We start from the raw sequence: 17,962 nt of genomic DNA on the forward strand, positions 1-17,962 counted from the left end.
CCACTCTCTTGGTGGAATGCGTGTTTGAAGTATGCTGAGTTTTAAAAATTTTAGAGATCTAGTTGTGTTTGAGTTCGGTGAGGGAACGTGTATCTTGTTATTGCCAGTAATCTGCTGTTACAGTTTGGGATATTTCCCTTTTGAGCTTTAAGCTTGCTTTTACACGGCAATTAGGATGAAACACATTTAATTCTCTGCAAGTAAACTGTAAGTAATTATTAAACACTTTAGAACTTTAACACAAATATTATGCAGCATCTTGTGGCTAACAGATATCAGGAGGATGAATGAACTGGAAATAGTAGTGCATTGTTTTGAGAACAGGAGTGAGTCTAGGTTTGTAGAAAAATTCACTGATTTTTGTTAGAACAACTGATTAATTGGGAAAAGCAGGTAGCAGAATGTGATGTCCTCAAAATACGAGGAAAGGTTTGTGTGATGGAAGGCTAGCCTGTTTTTCCTAGCTAAGTAAGTTGAATTCATTGTAGCCTGCTTGCTGAGTGACTGTTCATTTGGGAAACGTTAGCAACTCGATGGATGGATGGATGAATAAATTGGTGTAACGAAGTTGAGAGAGAGCTGGAGACTTTCATGATAGCATACAGATCTCTGAGGAGGAATCTGGGTAGTGTTTTTGGAAGTTCTTAGTCCCTGTTAGCTCCTGTTGGGAATGTCATGGGAACTGGTGTATGTTGAATGCTTTTGAAAATTTGATTCAAATTTTATTTTTTGGAATGCTGCATACACGATGACCATGCATTATTCCACTTGTATGCTATGCCTGTTAGAAAAGTATTCCACATGCTAGATCTGTCTGAATACTGTAACACTTTATTCCTGCTTCGTTTTACTCAATATATTTCACAACAGTTGGCATTTATTAGGGGTTTTGCCAAAGACAGAGGCAGTCACTGAAGTTAAGTTCTTCTGAGAAGTGGCAGCTGTGGCCGCAGAGGTGAGGATTCCTTTCGTAGCTATCCATGCTCTACAAGGAATAATTTAACTTTGTTGTCATGTTTGGGCACTTCTCATAATCACACAGTTCTTGGATAAATTCTATGAAATGTATACATTTGGAAGCCAGTTTGAAAGAAGGTGGCTTAATGACTTGAATGTTTTATGTTGCTGGTTTCATGGCAGCACTGAATAGGGAGCTTCTGCAAACCCACCCTTTGTGCATCATTCCTGCTCTTTGGATCCATTTGGTCAGAAACGTGATGAGATAGGTCATGAACTTCCATGGGTAGCGAGGCAGTTTTCAGTTGTCTTCAGGCACAGATTGAAAGGCTCAATGTTTTCCGTGATGGAAACCTGTTTACTGATTTAGGTTTTTCTAATGTATGTGTAGAAGTAAATGTAAATATAGTATTTCTCCCTGAGAAAGTTTATTCTTTGTTACTCTTATGTCAGTGTCCTTTGGGTTTCTTCCCTAGGCCATAGCTTCTGACATTTTCAGCTACTTCAGTCTTTTCATCTATCATAGTCTATCAATTAATACTGATGATTCAAATTGTATAAAAACAGAAGCTTGTTATCAGTAATTTGATTTGCATGTAAGCCTACCCAGATCTCCTTCTGCTTGTGTATTAAATACTTTAAGCATTTAGCTTTGTATCATACCATTTTGTTGAAGAAGTTGGCTATGGTTCTTACAGTCACATGCTGTACTTGAAGACCTGAATTTGAGTCCTAAGTACTTCATGGTCTTGGTGACTCAGTTTTCTTTTTTTAGCTGTTTTCCAAAATTATAATTTGGAATGAAAATACTTTTATAAATTCATTTGATACTACTGAGATTTATTTTTTGTTAAAAATGCGTGATGTTTGCTATAATGAGAGCTATAAAAGCTCTGTAATTATTTTTGATGTCCTTGCAAATCTTTGAGATTTTAAGACCTATCTCCTGAAACGATGTTCCTTCTGTGAAAACATTTGCATTGTTTCAGCTGAAAGTACAATTGTTCATAGCATGCAAAGCAATATCTCGTGTCCAGTTTGCAGTAGCTATTAATCTGCTGATGAACTGATTCTTGTAAAGATTGGAAGGGATTTGTGTAGAGTACAAACTGAATAGAATGAGTTTTAAAAATGTCTAGCAATTCAAAATGCTGCTTGGGTGTGAATTAAGATGTTCGGAAGCCGCACGCAGTTTCTTGAAATCTTAATCCTTTTTAGCCATCCATAATGCCGTCAATGCAGAAGTGCTTCTTTGAGTTTCTAAAGCACAAGAAAGTAGGATAACTGGGTAGATGAAGCACCAATGCTTATGGATTGTAAAGGTGTGAGGCTGCAGTTTAAGAATTTACGTACTCTGGCTGTGGTTGTGATTGACTTGCAGTAGTGTGCTTGGCTTGCAAGCTTTATGGGGTATTGTTACACTGCCTGTATTTGGGCACTTAGCTTGTCCCAGGTGTGTAGTGAGATTCGTTATTGTTGAATCCCTTCAGTGGGGCTTAAGGTCAAGCATTTTGCCTTGTGTTTTGCTGTAGGGTGGGAACAAGCGCATAGTCAGCTTAGGAGTCTTAGCTGATGGGCAGCAACTCGTTAAGTCAGGATAACTCAGTTTTGTTTGTATGTCTGTATCTGGAGGCATTTCATTTGGAATGCGTGCCACCTAAATGATAACTCTTAAGAGCGAGGCTTTTTAATTGAGAAATTGTGATTATGAGATAAATTTGTCATAGGGAAGAAGACAGAACGTACTAAAAAAAAAAAACAACCCTCATGCATGAGTGAGGTCTGGCAAGTTCCAGAATTTTGTGTTTTTTTCCAAAGTATGTGCATCCACCCTAAAATTGTACTAAATCAGGTTGTTGAGAAGCAACTGTCATCCCGAGTATCTTGCTGTGCAAATAGGCTCTACCATGTTAGCTGTTACTGTCTAGAGAACTTTCTTAGGGTATAGATACATGTCTTCTGATCTCACTGGTAACAGCAGTAGAAGTTTCTGCCTCTGTCTTCTGTCTTCACTAGAGATTAATGCTGTGCTCATTTTCTGTGGACTTCACGGGTTCATGTGATGGCTTCTAATCTGTTTGGGTCAAAATTAGCCTTTTTAGCAGAGACCAGCTACTTTGCACTTTAAGTGCACCTGCTGTTCTTCAGGAATGAAAAGCAGCAGGACCAGTTGGGCCAACTGGTGAAGAATCATGCATTTACCCACTCACTTCTATCATGTGCTACTTTGAGTTGTCTTTGAGAGAAACTTGAGGCTTTTTGGCTTTGAGGGATGTGGTGTAACTGGTCAAGTTCAGTCCCAGGTGATTACAGTTCGCATTGCAAAAATTCCTTTTGCACTTTCATCTGAATACTGTGATGTTTGGTGTATAATGTTAAAGGTCTACCACATTCCATTTTGGAGATTTCGTCCTGCAGAGGAAGAACAAAGAAAGCTGGTACTGAGTGAAAGAACAGGTCTTGTTCAAGTGCAGGATTTACATCTGTTTTTATAGTGTGATATTCCAGCTCAGGAGTCTTTATCTCATAGGGCCAAAGAATACTCAAATGTTTTATGATAACCTAAGAAATTGTTCCCCAGGCACTGGTAAAATGGTTGTTGTATGTTGGTAAAGTTCATAGTATTAGATAAACACAAAATCTCCCTTTCCTGGCTCTCGGTATTGGTACTTCAGAGGACTGTACAGCTGTTTGCCATACCTGCAAGGTCATGGGCATCCACTGAGAAAGTCAGCAAATGGACCAACTTGTTATTTGTCAACGTACTTCTGTATGATCTGAACATCTGCCTTCTGCGTGTTTGTGAGGTCAGTTCATTGTCCACAGGCAACAGTGAATGTAACTCACTGCTGTTCTGGGACCAGGATGGTACTATTGCTGCAAAGGAAAGAGAGTTCATCTCCATTTAAAAAAAAAAAAAAAAAAAAAAATTTTGATTACTTCTTAACCACTTTTTAAGTAACATCTCTGTAACATATCTTTTTTTTCCTTTCTCCCTCTTTGCATTCATGAATTGGTTCTTTGGAAAAGAAATTAACTGTATGCATTAATATCTTCTGTGTTACTGCTTTCAGCACATCATAGTGAATAAATATTATTTTATCAGCCTACTCGGCAATAATGACCATTAACCCGATTGTTAACTGCTGGGTCTCAGATGGAATGCTGAATACAAGCTTGTTCCAAAATGGCAGAATCTGGCTCTCCTTTTTACTGTAATAAAGCTGCTTCTGTTTGCAACACTGTGTTGCTGGGAGACTGCAGCTAATTTTTATGGCGCATGTCAGTAGTAGTGATTCAAATTATACATTTCATTGAGTAGCTCTTCTCTTTGTTTGTAAACTGTCTTCTATGAGGGGAGAGAAATTTTTTTTTGTTCTGGGAAGAACAGTATCCAGACCAGAGAAAATGACCAAATCTGGAACAAAAGCTCAGATTGTTCTGTTGATAACATTGTTGTACTTCCAAAGTCACGCCAGGGGGGATGGTGGCCTGGCTGAATTTACACCAGTCTGATAGTCAAGTCTAATGCAGGTATTCAGGAGGATTCCAGGTGAGGCATATACATCTCCTCAAACTGCTGTTTGTCAGATTCCATGGTGCAAAACTTCAGCATATGGTGTGACTTTAAAGCGAAACAACAGAAGAGACTCTGAGAGATTATGAATTAGAAAACTATGTAGTTCTGGTTCACAACAAAGATACAGTGGCAATTTTGGGACTCTGTAGGAAATGTAGTCCTTTTTAAAATGATTGTTATGCAGCTTGCACGTGGATCAGGACATGCATGCAATTACAGTGGCAAAAAGTGGGTGTAATTGGGTGTGCACCTAAATGAGAAAATGCATGCGTAAGGTGGAATCTGACTAATAAGTTAAAAATCTTTTGCTTGCTGAATCTGTACTTTTCTGGCTAAAGGACATGGTAGTCCGTTTCCTGATGTTCACATTCTGCTTAGGTTTTTAGCAGTGTCTTGTTTTTAATCTTGCTTGAGATGCCTCTGTAAAATGGTGTGTGCCTGAAGCCTGCTTGCTTAAACACGCAAGTCATGTCAGCTGCAATGCGGCAGTGCTTGGTGCTAATGAGGTGAGCAGCCAGAGCACCCGTCTGCTTATGTTTTCTCATCTCTGTGCAATTATGGCAAGGAGGAGTGGAAAAAGGGATTTGTATTGGATATGGCTCTGTTTTGGCCTTTCCAGAGTGTGGTTCTGTGTCTTCCTGAGGACTGGGCAGCTTATTTCTACTTCCATTTTGGGAGTTAGTGGGTTGCTTCACTATATTTAAGGCAAGCTCTAAAATACATTCTGGTTGGGAGGAGAAAAGAAAATGGGAAGTACGGGGGGGGACGACATCCCCGTCCCGCTCCCTGCCCCCCCCCCCCCCCCCCCCAATTCAAATGCACCTTGAAATTAAATATATTGCCTGACAATATGTGTCTTCAGGTTGAGTAGATGCAAGTTTGTATTTGGAAAGTAACATCTTTGGAATAGAGCTAATCAGGTAATTAATTTGGGCTAGATCTGAATAGTTACAGCTGGCCTTTCATAGGCACATAAATGCAGATGCACTGTGATTTCTCAGCTCACCTTCTTTCTCTTGTTAACCCTTAAGGTGCTCACAGCAGTGTGAGCTGTGTATTTTACACTGAAATCAAAAAGTTTTACTTTGAACATAAGGCACACAAAGTGAATATCAAATCCTATTTGTCTCTTCCCATCCTCAAGATACCAGACTGTCTTCATTGAGCTTGATGCCTTCCCGCCCAATCCTATCGTATTCCCATTCCTGCAGCCTGTCTTTCAGTGTTTCGTTTTCAGAGACATAGTCTGTAAAACTATAGGTCATGACTAAGTAATACATTGGTCTTGATGGCAAAGCTGGGTTTCCTTCTAGTTTGTGCCTTACTGTCATGGGGTGCTGCCCCTTTAGCTGAATAAGTTATTTTTGAGTACTTCTTTAGTATAAATCAGATTGTTGAAATTATCTTTGTTAAAAATAATGCCTTTTTTTTTAAGTCTAATCTGTTACTTTGGCAATATGTTGTGTAACGTGATAACACAGAGGGATCAATACAGCTGGGCCTGGGAAAGGTATGAACTATATCGTGTAGGCAAGAACCAGCGGTGGGAGGCAGGAACCTTCTGAGCTATTGGTAGTGGTGATGTGAAGGTAGTGTGCGGCTAACACCCATAGAAAGAATGATGTGTGAACCTATAAAAAAAATCCTTCACCCTGGGAAGGAGCCCAAGATTGTGTGCCCTAATGCAGTCTGTTCTTTGCCTAATCCTAGTTTTAAGTGGGTTAAGAGTGACATGTATGAAACAGCACAACTGACAAGATGCATTTTGGGGAGAGTTGCACTGTTTTAACGCTCACTGTTGAAGTCCGGTATCTCTGTTGTGATTGCATATGGTGCAGTATTTCTTTGCCTGTTTACCTTCTCCTGAAGACCTTGTAGTTGATTGGGATGTTTTTCTCTTCCTTCTCTAGGTCTCCGGGTGAATGGGGAGCTCATTACTGCTTACCCACAAGTGGTGGTTGTGCGTGTACCAACACCTTGGGTCCAGAGTGACAGCGATATCACAGTCCTTCGCCACCTAGAGAAGATGGGCTGTCGATTGATGAATCGTCCTCAAGCCATCCTCAACTGTGTCAACAAGTTCTGGACGTTTCAAGAGCTTGCTGGTCACGGCGTGCCTCTTCCAGACACTTTTTCATATGGTAAGGCTTTTGGATCAAAAGGATAGCATAGTTGCCTACCATGATTTATGCTTTTGCAGTGCAAAAGATGAGTCAAGTTTTGGAAATCCATAGAATTAAGTAGCATGAGGCTAGTTCCAGAGATAAGTGTTCAGTAACCAGAAAAGGAAATTAAAGTCACAACACTTAGATTCTGTTTTTGGCTTTGTTGATTAGCTGTGATGCTTTGAGAAGAGTACTTCAACTGTACCTCAGCCTCCCAAGCAACTAACTTTGGCTGTTACTACTAAAACACACTGAACTCTTTTCCAATTGCCCAAAACAACAGACAAGAACTTGGGGAACTAAATGTCATAGGATACTATAAAGATCTAGGCTTTGGTAAAACCTGGAAGTAGATTGAACTTCTATACGAATAAAAACATCTGCAAATACATTAGTTATTGTGCAAGGACAAAAACAGTACAGGCCCTCATGTTCAACTTTCAACAACTGTTTGGGGTTTGTTTCCCACCAGAACAGGTAATTATTAATGTTTCTTGTGCCTGCCTCTGGAGTCTGTGGTTCCTGACAGAGTGCTAGATTAGAGGAACCATTTGTCTGAGCTCCCCTGATGCTATTTCTGCTTTTTATTAAAATATATTGAAGAATTGAAGATACCTCTCAGCCTTCCTTTCCTTCTTGGGAAATACCAGTGCTTTCTTCCTGTTTGTGTGGTTGCACCAATAGGCTTTTGTAATGGGAACTTGACAAAAACACAGACTTGACAAAAACAAAAGCATGAGTTTCCATCAATTACTATGAATTACTATTTCCATCAATTACTGTGAAAACACATTTGAGAAGAAACATGTCCTTTCCTTATAGAAGTGCTTGCTCTTGCTTTTTGAGAAAGGAGTGAGTTTTTAATTTTTTGGGGGGGAAGGGGAGGACATGAATGATGGGGTGATTGCAGAACATCTCTATTTGTTCATAACTCCCTGCCACTTCTTTTAATGCCTGTCTCTGGAATTTGACAGAAGCATGGCTTTTTAAAAACAAAAACAAAAAACAAAACAAGTATCAAGTTATCAGTGAGAGCTGGCTTTGCCAGGAAAAACAGGATGTGCTGAATGGCATGTTATTCCATGGCACGCATTAAAATCCATGGCAGAGTAGTGATGGCTGCTGCTGGCTTTGTGACCAGTGTCTTGGCGCTTTACTTCACATGCTGTTAGAGGAGTCTCATCCCTTTGTCTGCTGACTTTCTTTTCTGTATTTTCTTGTATTGTGGTCAGCCTTCTGTGAATTGAACTGGACTCAAATAACCTTGAAGTATCAACTGTAATCATGTGAATGGTCATTAAAAGCTACTCTCTAAGGTCCTTACAGATGCAATGAGACAAAAAGGTTGGAAATACTATTTCAGGAAATAAGGAGAATGAGATGCAGGAGACTTAAGCCTTGGAAAGGGGGGAGGTGGAGTGACAAGATTTGGGTTGTTGCTGCTTTCTGGATTATGCCTTGTCTTTGTATTCCATGTTGCTTTTCTGGTTAGTAGTTTGGATGGAACCGTTACTGGTGTTAAGTCTGTGCTATTTTCCTGCTAGACATGTGAAAAGGTGATAAAGTAAAGTTGATAAAGTAAAAAGGATAAAGTGGAACAAGATGGTAGAATCGAGGCATTCAGATTTGGAAGATTGGATTGAGCCTTTTGGGGTTGTGATCAAGAGGCCTTTGTCAACTTGTGTCTTCCATTTCAAAGGAAGTAGGAGTTAGTATCCCACAGTTTACAAACACCTTCAAAGTCTGATCATGCTCCATGGCCAGGTTCCTCTTAACTGGTAGTTTTTTTCTGCATTATCTAAGCTGTAAGGGTGGGAGGAATGTGTGGCAATTACATCCCCAATTTGGCCACACCAGATTGGTGGCACATAATGTTGTTGGTTTTCTTTTTGCCAGGTGGTCATGAGAATTTTGCCAAAATGATTGATGAGGCGGAAGTGCTGGAGTTCCCTATGGTGGTGAAGAACACGCGGGGTCACCGAGGTGGGTGTGAGGTCAGGGGTGAGGGCAAGGAGTATTCTGAGCAGCACTCTTTTAAGATTCTGTCTCGTCAAGGGATGATAGTTAAGAAGGTCTTCTATTAGGCGTTGGACTTTTTTGCGGTACATCTAAATTCTAGCACCCTTCAATTTCTGAATGTTGAGTAGGCTGCAACACTGGGAAGCGGTTTTAGTAGAACCTAGTCTTGCAGTAGTGGGGGGATAGGGGTTCAAAATTATGGTGCATTGGTGACTTCTGTGAGGAAAGCTTTGAACTGGAATAATGGAAGGTCTGGCCTTAGGGAAGTAGAGGGAAGCCTACAGGGATTTTAGGGATGTTTCTAAATAGGCATAAGAAATGAAATCTTAGTTCATTCAGTCTTAATTTGACTTTTTTTCTACTTGGCTTTGTCTATAATTAGGATTCTGCTTTAAACAAAATCTCACATACTGTTTGTCAAACTGTATCTCTGTTTTTCAGAAAAATATCTGACAGTGCTGGGGATAATACAGCAGGTTCAGATTCAATTGTTCTGTTATCAGACTTTTGTTTTAAGTGTTGAACATGAAACACTACATCAATTTTGTTTAATGTTAGATAGTGATCTACTAAAGGAGACCAGGTTTAAAATTTCAGGTTATTTGCACAGGAGGTTGCACTGTTTTTAATTTACTTCAAAACCAATTTAATAAATACTAGAAGTAAAAAGGGACTGAAACTGAAGTTTAAGCACATAAACCAGCCGTTACCATAAAAAAAACCATAATAAAAAGACACCACTTCTTCCTTCCTATTGACCATCAGTTTGTTCCTGCTCTGTGCTGCTCTGGTGCATCTTTTCTGCTGGCATGAGTGTTTTTGTAGCCAGTGTAGTAAATGGATTCAGGAACTGATGTTGGATGAATCTAGATGTGTTATTTTTACTTGGATTAATTCCTTACGTGAGTTACCATTTACTCGCACAAATGCTTGTGTTGATGTAATGGAAGAGTGAGAGCAAAAGGCTGGGGCAGAGGAAGATCAGACCTGCTTCTGTTGGCAGTAATATCTGTTTATATGCTTTTAAAGTGCTTGTGGAGCTATGAAGCCAAGTTGGAGTTTGACTTTGCAGCAAGCTGAATTTGACAACTGTGGAGCATCTGAGACAGTGAATATCGCTTGACACTGCCTCTTATTAAGATCTACTAAATAATTATAGAGTTTGCAGCCATTGACTTTCTTCTCCCCTTTCTAGCCAACGTTCATGTAACTATCTGTTTACAAGTTTTGCTTTAGAGCACTTTAAATTCCAGGCATTTTAATGCAAATTTATCCACAGTACATATCCTTTCACATTAAGAGAGTTGGGGTAACTTTCAAATTAATTGAAGAGCAGCCATTGCAAATTGTATTTAAAAAAAACAGGGAAACATGGTCATAGATACTGCCTGATGAATAAGTCATACTCCTCTAGGCCCATTGTCTGTGTAGTTTGCTGCTGCAGCAAATGTGCAAATCTTATTTTTGCCGAGATGTCACGATACTGCATAATTCCCAAGAACTAAGTAGTTGCCCTCCAAGGCATCATTCTTTCTATCCCGTTTTAGGAACACAGTAGGATTATTAAGTGCCTGTAAGGAGAGCTAAAGTTGAGAATGGGAGAAGGCACGTGGAGGTTTTTGCTTTCTTGTCATGATTTTTAAGCCTACATTCTGATACGCTTTTGTGATGAGAAATTCCATGTTCTTCAAGCAGTGTTCTGTGTTACAGAGACCTTAAATTCTGACGAAGCAGAGGCTGCTTCAGTTGGACTTTAGAGCCCTTGGTGGAATTCTTCACATGCTATTTCTCCTAGTTCTGCTACTGCTGCATTTCTCTTCCCTTAGTTAAGATAGGCAGTTTATCAATTGATTTTTGTACTCTGTTAACGTAGCATAATTGAGTGACAATTCTGCCACAAAAAAAAAATTGTGCAGCTTTATTGCAAAACATAAATCTAGTATGACACATAAAAGTGTCCTTAAGAAAGGGGAAGAGGAGTTGGGAAGTGTAGCCAAAGATGGAAAAGGATGCCATCTTGTGAGGCTAGAAATGAGATGGAAAGTGGTAGAGTCTGTTTCAGGAGTGACTTCCATCAGTACTAGTAAAATCAGAAAAGAATAAAGAAGTCTTTGTGCTCTAGAAATGAAGGGGAATGAAATGACATGTTTTAGGTTAAACAAAACAAGTCCTTGAGATGTTTGCTTGCAGAAAAGCTAGTGATTGCTAAAGAGGTTTTTTTTTTTTTCCAAAATTGTAGTACATTCCATTTGTTTTATGTCTTGTGGAATCTTCTGCTAAATTTTCTTGGATACTGTGGAGTCTAGTGTTTTCCTCTGAACATAGTTGTTCCACTGCAAAGCCTCATTCCAGAGTTGTGAGCTCTTCTAAGTATTGGGAAGAGCAGCTCTCAGCAGCTTCCCAACAGAGAAGCAGTTGGTTCTGCAGTGGCACACTAGCGACTTCAGAGTTCTTAGCTGCCTGGTGTTCGTTTCATGTCATTGGTTCCTGTGTGTCAAAGCTATAGACTGCAGGTCCGGTACTCTTGGATGAACAAAAACTGTGTTATTAATTAAATCTCTGCTGCTCTTTAAGTATTTCTTCCTTTTTTATCTCATTAAGGACTTTTGCCAAAAGGAGTTGAAATTACAAGACCACCTCCTTTATCTAAAGCTGTTTTCTTTTCTTTTTCTTTCTTTTTAACTCCTCATATGGCTCCTCAACTCTGTCAGTACTTGAACACTTAGAAGCACTGAAGCAGTGGAACACTGATGTCCACAGAAGAATTTGTAAATGGGTCTAAGCTGCAGATGGGGTCTGTGAGAATGGGCAGCGTGCTGGTCAGGGGTTTTACTTTTATGCACTGAATCATTGATGCAGCTCAAATCGGTAGCTTCTTCCAATCTTCCAGTGTTCTTTTCTTCATACAGGTAAAGCTGTGTTCCTGGCACGAGACAAGCACCATTTGGCAGACCTGAGCCATTTGATCCGTCACGATGCCCCTTACTTATTTCAAAAATACGTTAAAGAGTCTCATGGCAAGGATGTACGTGTCATCGTAGTAGGAGGCCGTGTGGTGGGGACCATGCTCCGCTGCTCAACAGATGGGAGGATGCAGAGTAACTGCTCTCTTGGTAGGAAAAGCATTGTTCATAGTTTTGATCAGAATTTTTCAATCCAGTTGAAAAGTCACAGACCCAACTGAAATAAGCTGCAGGTTTTATTTTGTATTAATTGTGCTTACTTGTTGGGGTTTTACAGAGGAAACAGGAGAGTGAGGATTAAGTGAGATGCGCATTGGGCAAACACAAAAAGAGAGACAATCTCTGCCCAAAGTAGTAGATGGGTAGGATGGATGAAAAGGAGGGGAAAGTTCTAGGAACACAAACGGAGCAACTGATGCAATAGTAGCAGTGTCATGATAATGCCATGTTATCATTCATTTCATCCTGTTAAGAGGAACAGAAAAAGAAGGAAGACAGAAAAGGAGACTGAGGGAGCTGGAGGAGACAGCCAGCTGGCAAGAGGGTAGAAGAGAGTGTTAAGGGAGGCAACTGTTGAAGGCCATAAACAGTTAGATTGCATTGTGCAGCTGCTGTGCTGCCTTAAGTCTGTCCGGCTCCTCCCTGCAGCCTTTTCCCCCAAAGGCCATGTCTGGGAGGAAGAGGAAGGTTACTGCATTGATTGTAGCATACTGAGAACTGAGTTTCTGCATAGCTTTGGGTGTTAGGACAGGGGGGTTTCTGAGGGTAGAAGGAGGAAGGAGGGTTGAGGTTGCCTGGCTGAAACTGCACTGAACCTGAGTAGGTTCAATGTGTTCATGTGTAGTAGAGTTTTGGTTAGTCAAAATGCCCAAAAGGCCTGAGAGGTTTTAGTTACTACTTGATGCTGAGGAAATATAGCCTGAAAGATTTTTCTGCTGAGTGTTTTTTGGTTTGTTATTGTTTGGTTTTTTTTAAACTTAAGTGTTGTTATAGAGGTAGTCTGAGTTGGTTAATACTTAGATGATGGACTGTGAACCAGCTGAGGTTCAGACACAAATATTCCCTAATTCTTGCTTTAGAGACAGTAACCTATGACAGCAAGCTGAGAGGGAGATGAGCAGGTGATAATGTCTTAACCCCCGTCCCCCTCAATTATATGTTAGAGCTGTAGTCTTGTCAGGAACACTTGGTTTAATTTTGCTGCAATTCTTCTTGTGGTAACTTACAAATGTGTATGGAAAGCCTCTACCTTAGAAGGAACAAGGGCGGTTTGTTAGGTCATCTTTTTAATATCCCAGGATCATAAAAATTTATGATGTCTTTCTTGACTAAAAAGTCAGCACTTAACTGTTTTTTAAACAAGTCACAATCTTGCCCTGCCTTTGGCAGGTCAGAATCTTCTGAAATCCTGCTGTGGCTTCAAGTTCATTAGTAGTCACTGTGGAAAGGAGGTTGCTTTCTGAGTCGTCAGCAGTATGCTTGCAGGCTCGCTTTGGAACTTCCCAACCAAAAAGCACCAACCAGTTGAGAAGGATGTCAGTCACCTGTGACCAGACTACAGACAGCAAGTTTTTTTTCCCGTTTTCCAGGTGGTGTAGGGATGATGTGCTCACTGAGTGAACAAGGCAAGCAGTTGGCAGTCCAAGTGTCAAACATCCTGGGGATGGACGTGTGCGGCATTGACCTGCTGATGAAGGACGACGGTTCATTCTACGTCTGCGAGGCCAATGCAAATGTAGGTTTCATTGCCTTTGACAAGGCTTGTAATCTAGATGTAGCTGGTATCATAGCGGACTATGCCGCTTCTCTCCTTACCCCCGGTCGCTTGACGCGGCGCATGTCCTTGCTCTCTGTGGTGTCCACGGCAAGCGAGACTAGCGAGCCAGAGCTGGGCCCTCCAGCTAGTGCCGCTGTCGACAATATGAGTGCTAGCTCCAGCTCTGTCGACAGCGACCCTGAGACCACGGAGAGAGAGTTGCTCACCAAGCTCCCGGGGGCTCTGTTCAACATGAACCAGCTATTAGCCAATGAGATCAAACTTCTTGTGGAGTGATGCCACATGTAAATAGATGACCAACAGAACTCTCTCTTGTAAATTTTTTTTAAACCAACTTGCAATGCTGTTTATCAGAGAAGCTCAGAGGAAAGGGGGGGGGTATCAATCAAGAGAGCAAGAGTAAAAGGCACGCGTGCTGTGATTGCTGCCCCTACTTTTTTGCAGAACATAAAATTGTGTTCATTCTCCAGCATCTTTTTTTTAATGAAGATGCTCAGTTCACAACCTAAGTGGGAATTTTATTTAGGTGCTGCTTTGGTCCCCAGACGTATTGCAGTTCATGTGTGTTCACAGGCAAGCATTGAAGCATGATTCACACTTGAAGATTTTTCAGAAAGCTGTCTGGCAGCTCTCTAGAAACTTCTGTGAATTACTGCACCAGTTAAGTCTCTTCTACCTCTGTAGACTTGATCCTGTAAATTGCAGAGTGCCTCAAATTCTCAATGTGAGTTGAAGGTGTTAAATACCAGGTATTTCAAAGTTCCTGGACACCTACTGTTCCTACGCTTGTAGGTGGGAGCTGTAAGTTCAGGATCCTTCTAAAGTCATCACTTTCTGACCTTGCAGGATATGGCCTTTCAAATGATGAGGCTGAGAGAAGTGTCAGTTGACTTAACGTGAGCTTTCTGTACAAATCTGTAATTTGTGCCATCTTGGTATTAATTGGCAGCTTTGTGTCTATATTTCTTTATAAAGCTTTTGAAGGAGGATTTCAGTACTTGTGTTTTTCTCGTTTCAAATCCTGATTTTGGAAGGTATGTAGGGGAATTGGCCATAGTCTATTTGTGGCAGAAGTGGCACGTTTTAACTATTTTTTGCATGATTGGAGGAGATAAACAGCACTGTAATGTTTGGTATACAAAATAATGTTTAATCCAATGTGAAAAAGAATTACACTAGTTTAAAGCAAACGTGCATCGACTTGTATTTGTTAGTGTTTTAGTCTTTTTGAGAGAGGTCTGCAATGTTAATGTTCCTTTTTCTTTAATACATGCTAGTCCAACATTCCCTTCTCTATGCCTGCATCTTTAACAGTGGCCAAAGTGAAAACACTGCAGACTATTTGTTAAGAAAACACTGAGTTAAAGCCTGTACATTGGTGGGGTGGTTTTTTTGTTTTGTTTTGTTTTGTTTTTTTCCTGTTTTTTTGAGGGTGAAACATGGTAAGGTGTGGAGGAGGGAAAAGTTGGTTAAAAGTAATTAGACATCTAGAGGTACTTTAGAATAAAGCTGCAGTTCATTCAATACTTACCAAGCTTACTTTTCCCCCACTGAACATAAAAGCTGATGTTGGCAGAAATCCAAAGAGTATAACTGGGGAGAAATACTCAATTCTTAGCTTTGGGAAACATGCAGCAGATTTAAAAAAAGAAAAATAAAAAAAAAAAAAGAAGAGAAAAAAGAAGGGGGGAAAAAAAAAAGAGAGCTCAGCCAGAATTAAAAAAAATAAAATATATAACCTAGGTCCATGAACAATTAACAAATTGATCCTGGACCCTTATGTGTGTGTGGTGTGAGTGCACACACTTGTGTGTGTTTGTGTGTGCACATTTGCTTTGCTTTATTTCTTTTGGGGTTTTGGCTGTTTAGCTCCTAATTTTTTTTCCAGGCTGCCTGATTTTCCTTAGTCCTTCTGGCTGTGCATTTCTCATTAGCCTTGAGCTGTTTTGGAAAACAGATAACCAAAACAGATACTGAGTCCATTTTTCAGTCCATATCTTCTTCCTCCTTTTCCTCCTCCTTCTCCTCCTTCCTTTTCATTCCTTTCTCATTCTCTGGGTTCATAAAGCCCTGGAACTATAGATATATATATATATAAAGATAAGCCTCTTTTTTAAAAAACAAAAAGTAAAACGTTTACAATTGAAAAATAATCTTGTGAAAATAGGGTTTGTTTGGAGGGGGGTTGTGTGTGTGCAATGCTGCTGTTTTCTGGATACTTTAATGGAGCATGTCCCATGTACCCTCTGAGGCTCTGCACTGCCCACCTCTGTGGCCCTTCCTCACCTCTCTGCTGCTCTGCTGTTTTATCTTCACTTGGACCTTAAACACAACTCACGGACACTATGCAGAGAGTCTTCAAGAGGCAATAAACAGAACAGTATTAACCTGCTTTATGGAGGTTTGATCATGCTTCTTTGTACAGTTTGGTTTTTTTATTTTAAAAGGAATGTAATAAAATGGCTTTTTTTTGTAGAATTAAATATTATTATTAAAATCAAGTGAAAGGTTGACTGTTGGTGTTAAGCAGGAGAGCGGACCAGCTGGTCCAGCAACAAAAGGAGCTTCAGCAGTAAAGGTATTTTCAAATCTTTCTTCATGAGCCTTCAAGCGCGCAGGTTATACCTGAAGAAGAGGTCTTTAACTTCCATGAAGAGTTGCAGAACCACAGAACATGAAAGAAACCTGATTTTCTAGTCACTGAGCACTAAGCTGTCGCTTCCAGAGGCTCTTCTCCCCTTGCTTGTTTACCTAAGGGGAATTTGGGTGGTGGTGTTTGATTGTTTGTGGTTTTTTTTTTTTTCCTTTTTTTTTTTTTCTTTTTAGTAGGTGCCTGCACCCCTTGAGAGGCTGATAGGGTCAATCCTTCCCTTTTCAGCTGTGGCACACATTGGGCACATGTGGAATAACAGCAGGGAGTAAGCACATGCTAGCTGATATAGTGAGACCTCTGTATTTCTGTAACAGGAAATATCTTTTAGAGGAAAGAGCTGGTAACTGAACATTCTGGCCTGTTTTTTGAGTCTCCATAGTATTTTGTGGCTCACAGGAACTTTACATTTCTATCACCCTCTCAAATGTCCAGGTTGCACCTCACAGTAGTAGAATTTGTGAAGTAAACATAAGATTTTTTTGACAGACAAACAGTGGATTGAGGGATTTACAGTTTGGCTCCCTTGGGATAAGATGCTCCTCTGTGGTTGGTGCTTCCATTGCTAGTTTGGAGATAAGTCTATGCATAGTGGTCAGGGAGGGAGACAGGATTTGAAACATCATGTACATTTGTTTGGTCATTGGGTATTGATCCTGCATGAAAACCTTGCTTGAACGTTCATTGGTACAAATGGGCACACTTGTCTCATGTATTACTCTCTACTTATCCATTGGTCCTGAAACAGTGAAATGTATAGAATGTGCTGGGGGTGTGAGGAGGGTGTCTTGTGTTTACTTAAAGGAAAAAACACCAACAACTCTAGCCTGTGGTAGCCAGGCAATGTTTCCCATTGAAGGTGAACTTTACAGGCGTCAGCTTTATACACTGTATTTCCTTCAGTTCCATATGCTGAAAAACACACGCTGAACTTTCATACAGTTGCACTAACACTACCTCTGTGCGTGGGTTTGAAAGAACGTGCCGAAAAAACGGTCGACATAGTGCTGGATTACAATAGTGCTAATATAGCTGATGGTGATGCAACTATTTTTGTATATTTTCATGTTTCAAAGAGCCAGTTAGAAACTCTTGTTTGCAAGAATAAGTTTTTTAAACTACATCTGATGAAATTTTGTTCTTTGTAACACTGGAGATTTTCTTCTGTTCAACTTACCATGTCTATAATTGATGTCTTGCTATGCCAATGTACGGATTGTATCCTAAGTCTTGTATTTAATGTTTTAATGTGTTCTATAAAATCTTCTCTTCGAATGTTACACCTCCTCATCCGTAACACACTGTCAATGCTTGATGCATATGTGGACTGTTAACGTTTTTGTTCTGAGCTGATGGTCACTCTTGGATCATTTTCTCCCACTTCATGTGCTATCTTTCATGTGTGATACTTACTCAGGAAATAACCTCTGGAACATCTGTGTATGTCAGACGCAAAGGAGATACGTCTTCAGATGTTATACTGGACTTCAAAATCCAACAAATGAAACCAGTGACGTTTGCTAAATCTTTTCTCCCCCTTATTGCAAAAATCTGTCAGTTAAGTACATAAGGGACCTTAAGGGCTTAGAGAGACTTTGAAAACAAACCGCATGTACAGTATCTTTCTCATGGCTCACTCTTTTTGAGAAGATGTATGGGCTTTATGGCTGGTGTGAGACACACGACCCACTCCTGTTCTCTCTGTGGAATAGTAGGTGCTCAGACAGGTAACTTCTGTTGCTACTGTCTTTTTTCATTTTTAATTTTTTCACTGTTCTAGGAATTGTTTTAAACTGAACACTGCAGGATTTATAACCAGATGTTTGCTGCCTTTTCCTTTGTTTTATTTCT

At 40.2% G+C, this 17,962-nt stretch overlaps 1 protein-coding gene across 1 annotated transcript in view; it reads left to right on the forward strand.

Moving 5' to 3' along the window:
- Nucleotides 1-13,737, forward strand: part of RIMKLB (ribosomal modification protein rimK like family member B) — a gene marked incomplete at its 3' end in the record, with an annotated part of 44,639 nt that extends 30,902 nt beyond the window's left edge. The window contains exons 3-6 of the mRNA XM_082308863.1: nt 6,448-6,678; nt 8,599-8,685; nt 11,631-11,834; nt 13,274-13,737. Coding sequence (XP_082164989.1) covers nt 6,448-6,678; nt 8,599-8,685; nt 11,631-11,834; nt 13,274-13,737 — 986 coding nt within the window. The remainder of the gene's footprint in view (nt 1-6,447; nt 6,679-8,598; nt 8,686-11,630; nt 11,835-13,273) is intronic.
- Between the last annotated feature and the right edge of the window lie 4,225 nt (nt 13,738-17,962).

The sequence above is a fragment of the Platalea leucorodia genome (genome assembly GCF_965183815.1).
Source record: "Platalea leucorodia genome assembly, chromosome: 4".
NCBI classification, from domain to species: domain Eukaryota; kingdom Metazoa; phylum Chordata; class Aves; order Pelecaniformes; family Threskiornithidae; genus Platalea; species Platalea leucorodia.